The sequence below is a fragment of the Schistocerca cancellata genome, chromosome 3 (assembly GCF_023864275.1).
Source record: "Schistocerca cancellata isolate TAMUIC-IGC-003103 chromosome 3, iqSchCanc2.1, whole genome shotgun sequence".
NCBI classification, from domain to species: Eukaryota; Metazoa; Arthropoda; class Insecta; order Orthoptera; family Acrididae; genus Schistocerca; species Schistocerca cancellata.
In genome coordinates this window covers 522,381,006-522,393,871 of record NC_064628.1, presented here as the reverse complement: position 1 = coordinate 522,393,871, position 12,866 = coordinate 522,381,006, and the positions used below count along the sequence as shown (strand labels likewise).

Below are 12,866 nucleotides of genomic sequence, written 5' to 3'. Positions count from 1 at the left end.
ACAAACAAATAGGAAATTTTCACTCTGCAGCGGAGTGTGCGCTGATATGAAACGTCCTGGCAATTTAAAACTGAGCCTTGGTCCACTCACAGTTTTAACCTGCCAGGAAGTATGATGAAAGCCTTGTTTGCCGAAAGCTCACTTTCTGACAGTCTCTTTCTTGTGCCTATCCATGATTCAGGATCGCCTCTATATGGTGAGTAGTAACTCAGAGATTATATACATCATAAAATTGATAAAAGTAGATAACAAAGAAAAGAAACTTGGTGTGCTTGAGGAACTTAAAATATCAGTCTAACAGATTAAGTTTGATACTGTGCTTAATATACAGTCTGGCAAGAATAATGATCCCTCTTTAGATGGTTTTTTTGGAACTCTCTGTAGAGCATGATTTTGCATGGATAACCATAGGTATGATGTCTCTCCATGTACTCTGCAACATCTTTGGAATGTTACGGAATAGCTGGTGGCTCAGTGCAGCCTGTCAGAGCCTTACACATGTTTACTAGCTAGTGATGTACCAGTGATGTAACCAGTGTTTACCACTTTGCAGAAGGAACACACTGGCGGATGGGTGATACCATAGATAAGTGGTTCACAGAATTTGGTGTTGCCATTTTAAAAATAAGATGAGGACTATATATACAAATAGTTTTATTTATTTCCTTATTTCAACCTTGCGTGCTTTTAAAATTGCATATAGGATTGCCTGAGACAACCAGATAAGCTTGACTCCAGAACCGCATTGCTGAGGATTATGTTCCTAATATTAGTGGTTCTATGCTAAAGTGTTTATAATGGCAGTTAACTGTTGTCTCTTATTGCCTTTAAAACTCTCGACAGCTCCTGATTATTCAAATTTATCCAGCTTCCAGCTCCTTAATTTCCTACCTGTCTGAGATTTATTCAGTTATAATATGCAGTCCGCAACCAAAGGCCAGTTTCAATATCTGCCGTTGGAAATGTTTTTTAGTTTAAAATCTCATTTTGAAATACATCTTAACAGTGTATAACCATCTTTCATGTTTCTTAAGCTAGTGTTAGCAGTGATTAAATTATGTCCTGTACAAAATTAAATCAGGTGGACTTCCCTATCAGACCTCTCATGCAGTCTGTGGTTCTTGTTTTTTACTTCTTCTCTTTTTTTATTATTATTGAATTCCAGACCCCATCACAGTTAAATTTTCTTTTATCTCATCATACATTCTTTCAACCTCTTCATCTGCGGAACTAATAGTCATATAAAGATGGTGTCTTCGTGTCCATCCCGGTTATGGTAATAATGTCTGTTTGCTATTCATAATAGTGTACAAGCGTTCTATTTTGTTCACTGTTGGGTGTATGCCTGCATTATTCCCGTTTATTTTGTGTTAGTAACCCTATATTCACCTTACCAGAACTTCTGTTCTTCCTACCACTGCACTTCACAAATTCTCACAATATCCAACTTCAACCTCTCCACTACATATAGTAAATAGCCAATTCAGTTTTGTTAGTTAAGTCATGCTACACTCACTGTAACTCACCTTGCTGAACACTGTATGTTTAACTGGGAACACCAGAAGATCATAAAGAAGATACGTACTGGAGACTATATCAATTATGTAAGAAGAAATTGAAGAGTAACATGACATGGCTTAAACTTCAGAGTAGTTTAATTTCATTTTATATTTTGAAGGTTGTCACTTCTCATCACTATTGTTATTTACCATTTTTCTTTATGCAGATTCTGAACACACTTCAGAAGCATCTCAGTTGTTCCTTCTTTTGATGCTGTTTTATGTTTTTGGGGAAATACCCTTCTTGTAGTTTGTACTTACCTAAAGGTCATTCATATTTTGTAAATATTTGGTGCATTTTAAAGCAAACTTGTCGACTATCCACCTAAGAAGCTCTGCTGATATGAGTTTTTTGCTTTCAGCTTGGCTACTTGTTTCCTGAAACTGGAAAAACTTGTTTGTGGCATTAGCGATGAAACTTGTTTTTAAAACTCCAACTGCTTTGCTTAAAATGGATAGCGTGCTATTGCCTAGACAGATCTGTCAGCATATGTTGTAAGGTTTAGCCTAAGATAACATTAGATTAGTTTTTGTAACAGACTCTGCTGAAGTCTATACACCTACATCAGTTGTGGAATTTGTGTGACATGTTTGCAGTACAGGGTATTTTGGCAGGATGAAATTATTTCACCCCTTTTTTAATTTGCTTTGTGACAGTAATAACAAACCACAGGTGAAGTGTATGACTGGTTCATATAAGCTGTAAAGCCTTTTTCTTAAGGGAACCTCTTCAGGATAGCTATAACGTGTGATTGTTCTGCCCCCTTCCTATCATACTCTAATTTGGACAGTGTAACTACATACATGGAAGAGGATGATGATGACAACGCCAATGCCAGACAAGTAAATTTCATGTCGTTGATCACATTGTTTCCAACTTTCTCCAGATACTATTTGACTTCATTGTATTTTGTCTTTACATTTTTATAATAATGCTACCCAGTGAGTGATTTGTCTCAGGTTTTATGATTTTGAATATTTCAGATGTCATGAACGATGAAAACCAATAGCTATTGAGAAATGCTGTTACACAAGTAGTTACTTGGACACATGAAGTTTTGGCACTGTATTCCATCAAAGTTCAGCATCTGAAGGAATCTTCATTGTGTATTCATTTTTTCTGTGCTGCAGGTGCTCAAGAAAAACTACTACCATACAGCTGTTGAAAATACTATCTTATGTAAACTATGTTGATAGTGAGAAAAGTAGGAGAATTAAAATTACCAATACCTCCAAAGTCTGCAAACTCTGAGTTCAAATTGGGCTTGTTAAAGTCTCCTCCTGACCCAGATACAGTGGTTACGTGCATATAATACTCTCAGTTGTGCCTTCTGAAACATGAATAAAACAATCAGTCAGTCAGTTGTAACAAATGCAGTGGTCAGAAAAAGATAAAGAAATGGTTGATGTTCTTCTTTTATGTTCTGGAAACAGAAACAGTTGTGTGTAAAAATGTGCTCAAAGACATTTGTGTGTTTTGACAGTTCTGATTTCAGTTTCAGTTTAGTAGAAGCATTGCAGTTGCAAATGGTCTAAAATTTGCTTATGCGTGCTAGTTTCAGTAACCCATTCTTTTCCCTTTCATCATCAATTACAATAGATGCACCTATCCTCATTGTGGCTGAACTTAACTTTTTATCATTCTCAGTTGTGTGTAATGTTATGTTGATAATAGTGATGTTAGTTTCATCTGTGTGTTACAGAAGGAAACCAGTTTTATCATTTCATGAATGTTACACCTTTAATTTTGAAAGACATCATCAATTATGTGTGTACTATTTTGTTTCATGTGCTAGGCACTGGACTTTCAGGTTAGAAATGCCTCTGACACTATTTGACTTACTGTACTTCACAGATTGAGGAAGTTACAATACACAAATGATGAGAATTACAGAACTGTACTTACATTTCTACTGAGAGATTCAGTACAGCGAGAAGCCACCACACATTGCAAGTGGAGCCTCTAGACAGCATGGTATGGAATCTGAGAAGGCTTAGTGCTGTTGGAGAAACACTGCCACATGATTTGTACGCATGTCAGCAAGCTTAACAGTGGTTGTGGGAGGACCACAACAAATAAATTGCCAACTGACCATATCCAGACATGTTAAATTGAGCTACCTGCAGGAGGGGTAGTGCCTCAGATTCTAAAACTTATCTGGTGTAGAGGTTGCTGTTCAGATTTACTCACATGCTGAAATTGGATCGTCTAATCTCAATGAGGCATACCAGCACCTGCACATATTCACTTCATTTGATGTCTCTGCACCAACTGAGTATGGTGTAAGACTGTATTATCCAGTCTGTCAAGAGGTCACTGCTGGGCCTACATGCCCATAATCTCTCTACAGTCTTTATGACTTATTATGGTTCTACTGTTCTACACATCCTCAAATTTTTGGAGTGATTCAAACCATTCTTTCTGGGTGTTAAAATTTTCACACAGTAGTGTAGAGAGAATTAACATGACAATTATGAACCATATATGATAGTGGAAGACTTCAATCTGCCAGCACTTCATCAGATGATGATAGAGAGAACAATGATACTGTGATTCTTCAGCTTTTACCAGCGCACTTTTTGTCGAAATAGTAGACAAATGAAGTGCCAGATGTAAGTGTTCAATAGGCATAATATTTTGGCAAACGATCATGTTGCGGTCACTAGGTGTGCTAATGAACTGACTGACTGGAGGACGGCACTGAGCTCTCCTGCTCTCCTCCCTCTGATCAGCTGTTCTATTGGCTGTCTGTGCCCAGAATCCCTTCCCCAACTCCTCCCACCAATGCAGTGCTCTGCCGTAGGTTTGTGCCCAGATGCACATACTGGTGGTACCTCTGCTTTTCCTACACCTGCCCCAACATCAGTTTGATGTCTGATATCTCAATTCTCTTCTTGAACATTCTAAAAGCAAGGTCTCATGCCATACTCAGGGGGATGTACTCATTATCACGATTTATTGACAGTTCCCTTACAAGAACCTGAATAGTTTGCTTAATGACACAGCCACAGTAGTTAGATGTCTGTTAGAAACTTTGGTGTGGCATAGTCCATTCCACGTAATTCCCTCAGTCAATGTTCTGCAACTGCAGACGTAATCTGCTGCAATCTTGTGTGCCACTGTGTTCCTGGCAATAATGTTCAACAGTATGCAGAGTCTTACCTATGTATGTTTTAAACGCATTGGCTAGGTATCTGGTAGACCTCCAGATTTCTGTAGTCTAAGGTTGTCTGTAACACTGGCAAACCGTGCCCATGTTTTGACTGGTGTGCAGAAGACCGTCGTCACTTGGTGTTTCTGCAGTATTCGTCCTCTTCCCAGGTAATGCACCACAAAAAGGAATAAATGCAATGGCAGTGTCCTCATGAGAACTGTCTTCTGGTTCCACCAGTTGCACAGTGTGTGTAGGACGTAGGGCTCTTGCAATTTGCCACTCCTTGTAGCTATTCTTCTGGAAAACCACTCTCAGATGTTAAAGTTCTTTGTTGATACTTTCGTTATCAGAGAGGGTTTGAGCACCTGTGTACCAACATTTTGAGCATGCTGTTCCACTGAGCCAGTTGGTGACAGCTGACCGCATGTAAGTGTATGTCAGTGTGTGCCGTCTTCTGGTTCATGCTGTGGCCCAAAGTGCTGTCTGCTCTTCTTTTAACCAAGGCATCCGGAAAGGAGAGCACTGAATCCACCTCAACTTTAAAGGTAAAACTGATGTTCTGTTGTATGGAATTGAGATGTATAAGGAAGTCGTTCAGCTTCTCTCTTCCGTGTGGCTATATGACAAAGGTTTCATCTACATACCAGAAGAAACAAGTAAGTTTTCGTTGGGCTAATTCCAGGGCTTCCTCCTTGAAATATTCCTTATACATATTGGTGACAACTGGTGAAAATGGCCTCCACGTGGCTACTCCTTCTGTTTCCTTGTAGTAGCCACAATCAAAAAGAAAGTATGTCAACATCAAAATGTAAAAAGATTGGTCACCTCTGCCTCAAATTTCTTTCCAATAAGTTCTGAGGATTCCTGTAAAGGCACTATTTGTCGCCAATATGTATATGGATTATTTCAAGGAGGAAGCCCTGGAATTAACCCAGTTGAAACTTACTACTTGTTCCAGTATGTAGATGGCACCTTTGTCATATGGTCTCATGGAAGAGACAAGCTGAATGTGTTACTTAAACATCTCATTTCTGTACACTAGAACATCTATTTTACCATGGAAGTCAAAGTGGATGGAGTACTCCCCTTTCTGGTTAAAAGACAAGCAGACGGCCCCAATGTGTACCAGAAGAAGATGCACACTGAACTATACTTACATGCAGACAGCTGCCATCACCCAGCTCAAAGGAACGGCGTTCTCAAAACATTGGAACATAGGGCTCGCATCCTCTCTGATAGCAGGTGTATCAACAAAGAACTTGAACACTGCAGAGCAGTTTCCCAGAAGAATGGCTACAAGGAGTGGCAAATGCTGAGAGCCGTACATCCTACTCTCACTTTACAACTGGCAGAACCAGAAAAGATTCTCAGGACGACATGGCCATTGCATTTATTCCTTTTTGCGGCACATTATCTGGAATATAGGACCTCTGGGAACACCAAGTGAAGAAAGTCTTCTGTCCACCATCCAAAACTCGGGCACTGCTTGGCTGTGTGAAAGACGACCTTGGACTTATCAGATACCTCGCTAGTGTGCTAACACATACATAGGTCAGATGGTGCATACTGTTGAAAATCATTGCCGAGAGCATCAGCAGCATTGCAGTTTCCAGGAGCCTAACAAGTCAACAGTTGCAGAACATTAGCTGACGGAATTACATGGAATGGACTATAATGATACCAAAGTTATGAAACAGACATCCAACATCTGGGTCTGCATAATTAAGGAGCCTGTTGAGATTCTAGTAAGGGAACTGTCAATAAATCATGGTAGCAGGTACATCCTGAGTAAGGCATAGTACCTTTCTATTAGAATGGTCAAGAAGAGAAATAAGATATCAGACACCAAGCTGATTTCAGGGTGGAGGAACAGCAGAGGTTCCACCAGCACACCCATTTTGGCACGGACCTAAGACAGAGAACTGTGTTGGTGGGAGAAGTGGGATAGTGATTCTAGGCATGGATGGCCAATAGAGCAGCTGATTAGGGGGGAGAGGGGCAGAAGATAAGACTGGCTCTGTCCTCCCATTAGTCAGTTCATCAGTGCATGTTTGTTTTTGCCGACATTGTGCCTATCGGACACTGACATCCAGCAGTTTGCCCGTGACCTATTTTGACAATGAGTACTGTTCCATATTCATCATCGTTTCTTATCCAAAATTCTTGAAATATTCTAGAATGGATCTGAGAACATATGTGTGGTTCATCACAGAACATATATATTTAACAAAATAATGTATTGAAAACATCCTTTTTGCCCACATGACTAAAGTAACACTAATATTCCTCTTTTTTTCTTTTTTCTGAAACTAGAAAGCTGCTTGCAAAACTAGAAGGCTTGTGTCAGACAAATGCAGATGCCACAAAAGTTAAAACAAACAAGGAAGATCAAAGTATTTCTGAAAATGACAGCAATGGGTTGTTGTATCAACTTACCTATCAGCCTGAGCAGGCCCGCCTAGCCCACACTTCTCGTATTGCTGATCTGGATCAGCGGTTGCATCGTTTGGAGACAGTACTTGGACCAGAACCAGTAAAAGCGGTTTGTTTTTTTCATTTGCTCTAAAACTCAGAATTTGCAGAAAAAGTTAATGTGCTTAGTTTGTATGTATTGTGGTGGGATATTAAAAATGTGAATACTTATCTTTAACAGTCCAAGTTTGAGACATTTTGATTTTTCACTAGCTTTATGTGCTAATGAATAAATATTTGTAAACTGTTTTGATGTATTCTATACCATTATGACTTTGTATGAGTGCTTCATCAGCAGATAGATCAGTGTAGACTGACACGGGATAAGGAATATATAATTTTGTCCTTTTTTTTTCCACTATGGTTCTTCTGGAACTTCAAGAATTACCTAGTTATATTTACTAAAAGGAAATGTAGCATGACATTTATTAAAATGACAATGTTTAGACTCAACAAGCTGGTCTTTGATGGAGCAACAGCATTCTCTTGAGAATTTCTCAATTATATCACTTTCTGAATAACAATGACTGCACAAAAACTAAATTATTGTGAAGTACATGCAGAATTTTGACAAGTTTGTTCCAGAATTAAGAACTTCGCGTTGTACTCACAATGGATTTCCTACAAGGTGTTTTATACTAATCTGCACTCTTTATTTTTACATGAAAGAGCATTTCTTAAACTAATTTTTTTTTTTTTGTACATAGTTGTCACATTTGTTCAGACATTTGTCATAGTGGAAAACAAACTTTTCTATGCCTTCATTATAGAAAGATGCCACCATCGAAGACAGCCACGCCTGAACACCATTTTTTCTTAGTTTTCTGTCTGTTTAGTTCCTTCCAGAGGTGAAAAAGTCAGTGTGATACACAGAGAAAACTTTGACACAGAGTTGAAAACAAAAGTCATGGAATACTTGATTCATCACAATGCATGTTGTCATTGTGTTGGTGTCACTCAAAATTTTATTCAACTATTCGGTAGGTAGCAGTTACATCACCCACTGTACAGCCCTGATCTCATACCGTCTATTACTTCTTCTTGAACCTGAAGTGTGATTTCGGAGGAAGGTGCTTTGACAGTGGTGGTGACACAAAAATCAGCGTTCAGCAGTTACTGTCTTCGCTGATGGCATCTTCCTCTGATGAGGGATAGAAAAGTTGGCTTCCCATTGTGACAAATGTTTGAGCAAGGATGGCAACTATGTAGAACACTAGTTTAAGAAATGCTCTTTCTTGTAAAAATAAATTTTGGCTCCAAATAAAGTTTTTTTGAGTCTTTTTTCTGAAGCAGTACTTACTTTCTGGACATGTCTTGTTTGATGGCATACAAAATGTAGGTCATTGATCACACTCTTGGGACTCTGGAGTAGAATAAAGTCTTTTACTTTTCATCCATTTTTCAGTGATAGTTTTCAGTTTATTTATTGGCACTGTGTAGGCACTTTTGGGATAGTTTATTGAAGTTGAGAAGGCCAAGATATTAGTAGCAGTTACGGATCTTTGCAAGCCTAGCTTAGTGCATGTTAATTGTATGTGCACTTCTTGTGTTATACTTATGGATTAATGTTCTTATGTCATACTTGTGTTGGTTTCCTTTAAAAATGGAAGGCAGATACAGACATTTGTTGGAAATAATCTTTACATGATTCACGTGAGCTGAGTCATGCAGTGAACCTGATAACTTTGCTTTTACATTTAAACAGTAACTTTGAATGCACAGAACTACTTCATAGTAGTATTCCTTGATTCAGATGAAAGTGGAAGACTGCAGAATAGCACACTATTAGACTTTTCAACAACATTGCTCCACAGCATGTGCTAGTCTGCCATATACCTTCCCTATGCGAAATCCTAATAGCTTTTCTGTACAGAGCATTCAGATGAAATATGTCTTCAGTTTTATTGTTATTTTTCTGTTGTACTGAATTTGCTTGAAACCTGGCAGTACTTAGCTCCATTGCTATCCCCATACTGTGTTGCACATTTTCGCTATTGGTATAATGTGAGGAGTATTATCTGCATATTGCACTGTATCACACGATACAATTGTAGGTAACCCATTTATGTCAATAATGGATTGGGAAGGTCCAAAAACAGATCATGCGATTAAACCTGTTGTAACTGAAAGACACTCTGATTTTTGATTACTTATCCCCATTCACTGTTTCCTATTATCCAAGTAAGACTGTGTTAGACATAGAGCATTTTCTCTTACTCCTTAGTGGTGTTTTGTAATCAGATGCTTTTCTTATGTCCAACAGTGCTGCACAGCTTATGTCTTATTTTTTAAAGCAGTTATATACTTTTGTTATCACGCTCTCGTAATATTAGCTAAATTTTTTTTTTTGGGTACAGCTTTCTGTTGTTTTTGATATTATATGTACAAATTAGGCTGGTAAATAGTTATCCAGAAAGGCCCCAGCATTAAAATTAAGCATATGCTATGCATGCTACAGTTACTACACTGCATGAATACCTTCCTCCAGGTGGGTCTTACAACACAAGACATCGGTGGGCAGAGAGATGCTCCTAATGGTCTGTTGGAAATAACTCAGCAGCTGAGTGCTCGTGTTGCACTTCTGGATAATTCTCGCCTTGATCTGGCTGAATCCCGGCTTGCAGCTCTTTCTGCCAAAATGGATGCACTAGCTGAAAAGGGGCAGACTGCAACTCAATCTGCTGACAGGGATGCTAAGGTAATACCATTGATTTGCTGATGCCTTTTTAAATGGTAAGCCATTCTAGTGCCACAGAGCATACCCTGCACTAGGAAGTAAGCTCTGGTTTTAGTACAAGTGACTTTCATCCTATGATAAAGTTTCTGTATTAGCACTTAGAGTTGCTCAAAAAGTCTACAGCAGATCTGCAAACATCTATGGCTAGGTGTTTTAACATGCCACAACTCAACACATAGTATATCATAGTATTACGGGTGTATAATGTAACTGGATAGATAAAAAATCTACTCACCACGTGGTGGCAGGAGAACACACATAAAAGGAGGTTATACTTATGCAAGCTTGCAGAGCCAGTGGCTCCTCCTTCCAGCAGAAGGGCTGAAGGGGAAGGGGGAAGGAAGAGGGGTGAAGGAAAAGGACTGAAACGCTTTAGGAAAAGAAGTAGATTTTGGATAAATCACCCAGAACCCCAGGTCAGGGAGACTTACCAGACAGGATGAGAAGGAAAGACTGACTGTTGGGGAATGCACTGGACGAGATTTGAAGACTTGAAAGCTTAACGGTGGCAGACAGGGTAGTATGCAAGGCAAAGATTGCTGCTAAAACATCGTACACAAGTTGATATTAGTGAAAAGCTTAGTGAATGGTACGTAACAGAGATTGGAGGGGTAAGACAAAAAATAGATACATCAGAAAATGAAAGATGTCCTCACTGAAAGTCAGCACACCTCTAGCCACATTAAATCTACAAACAAGCAACAGTACTTAAATTTTGACAGTTGCCATTCTTTCCATGTCAGACGTTCCCTACCATACAGCCTTGGCATTCTAGGCAAACATATTTGTTCGGATGCAGACTCTTTACAGCAATACACTACCATTCTCATCTGGGCCTTCACTGGATGTAATTACCCCACCATACTAATTCAAGAGCAGATTTCCCAGGCCATCACATCCAATCCTGGTACTACTGATCCTTCCAAAAAACTTCCAACCCCTGTGATTGTCGCTGCTGCAAGACTTGACCTATGCATCCTCCTATCATCACCTCTATCCTCCCTGTAATTGGAAAGACATACTATCAAAGGGAGAGCCACCTTAAAATAACATGTCATATACCAGCTGTTATGTAAACATTGTTTGGTCTTTGATATCAGCATGACTGCCACAGTTATCAGTTAGGATGAATGGTCATAGGCAGAGGGTGTATACTAGAAACACACACTACCCTGTTGCAGAGCACACTCTACATTACAATCATGACCTCAGTACTTGTTTCGTCGCATGTGCCATCTGGATTCTTCCCTCAGACATGAATATCTCATAACTCCACCGGTGTGAACTAATGCTACAACATGTCCTTGGTTCTTGCCATCCACGTGGGCTTAATTTGTTAACTTCTTGCGTCTCCGCATTTCTTCTCAGTAACTATTTCTTTCTTTACTCCATTTAATTTTCTACATCTTTCATTTTCTGACCTGTCTCTTTTTCACCATCCCCTTCCCACCTTTGTTACATACAGCACACTTAGCTTTTCACTCATAGTAACTCATGCACGATGTTTTAGCAGTACTTTGTCTTGCATATTACCCTGTCTTCCACCTTTAAGCTCTCAGATTTTCAAATCTTGTCCGGTGCAATCCTCAAAAATCAGTTTTTCCTTCTCATCCCATCTGGTAAGTCTCCCCAGACCCGTGGTTCTGGTTGACTTTTCCAAAATTTACCTCTTTTTCCTAAACCTCTCCCCTTTGACCCTTCTGCGGGAAGGAGGAGCCACTGGCTCTGAAAGCTTTCGTAAGTATAACTTCCTTTTAAGTGCGTTTTCTCCTGCTGCCGCTTGGTGGGTGGATTTTTTTATCTACTCAGTTACATTATATTGTCAAAAATTATTTTTGTTGTTATAGAAATTTGTTGCATTAATCCATAGAGATTGTGTCTTGCATAACTTAAGCCTAATACAGAATTTGGTTTGTGTACAGATTTTTTTAAAATTGTTTAATTTTTCCCAGATTATGGAATTGTATGATTTGGTTAAGAAAAGTGGTGACATGTCTCAAATGCTACCACAAATTGTTGACCGCATGTTAGCTCTGGAAACGCTTCATCATCAAGGTAATTTCACTGTTTCAGAAGTTTATAATTTAATGTGGCAGTAAAAGTAGGCTATATGATGTCTGGATTATGACTGGATTTAATTGTGCTTTTTAATCTACACTGTCATGTGTGTGTCCTTATTTTCAGCCGTTGATTTCAGCAAGTCATTAGGTCAGTTAGAACTAATACAGCAGCAAATAACAACAACACTGCAAAATAATGAAGACCTAATAAAGCAAGTACAGCAGACCTGTAGCCAGAATTTGGAATCTATCAAGAAGAATCTAGGTAACTTAGATGCGAGAGTGGATGCTTTAAAAAAGAAATGAAATTTAATTCTGTAAGATGGATGTACTTTTCTTTACTGTTGTAAAGGTGCACCATAAGTTTCCAGTCTATTTATTACATTAAAAGTACTTACGCAAGAAATGAAATAATTTTGTGAAAAGCTTCAACCACATTTAATTTTTCTAGGCGGCAATTACTGAGTCAATAATGGAACAGTATTGTGAAAGATAATATTTTTCTTGCTTGTAAATGCAAAACGAGATAAAAAGCTTAGCTTTCATGTTTGTAATATTTCCACTAATAAACTATTATTTAAGAAAAGACCAGAAAAAAATTCTTGTGTATCATATTCGGTTTTCCTGTTGTTCATGTTTAAAGTTTCTTATTTACTACTTTCATTACATTTGTTATATAGGGCACACGCCCATCCACCCACCTGAGGTTCAGGAAAAAATACTTGGTTGCTTGACCATTTCAGAAAAATATTTTATACCTGTTGGGTGAATTCCCTAATGTTTAGTGGGCTCAAAAACATTTTTAAATTTTTTTGTTTATTGTTTAGAAACAGTGACAATATTTTTTTCAGGACACACACACACACACACACACACACACACA

General features: G+C 38.6%; 1 protein-coding gene across 1 annotated transcript in view; it reads left to right on the top strand.

Annotated features, from left to right (window-relative positions):
* LOC126175334 (dynactin subunit 2) overlaps positions 1-12,581 on the top strand; it is a 37,519-nt gene extending 24,938 nt beyond the window's left edge. Inside the window, exons 6-9 of the mRNA XM_049922053.1 lie at positions 7,028-7,256; positions 9,675-9,884; positions 11,876-11,978; positions 12,108-12,581. Coding sequence (XP_049778010.1) covers positions 7,028-7,256; positions 9,675-9,884; positions 11,876-11,978; positions 12,108-12,289 — 724 coding nt within the window. The 3' untranslated portion in view covers positions 12,290-12,581. The remainder of the gene's footprint in view (positions 1-7,027; positions 7,257-9,674; positions 9,885-11,875; positions 11,979-12,107) is intronic.
* Positions 12,582-12,866: the final 285 nt, after the last annotated feature.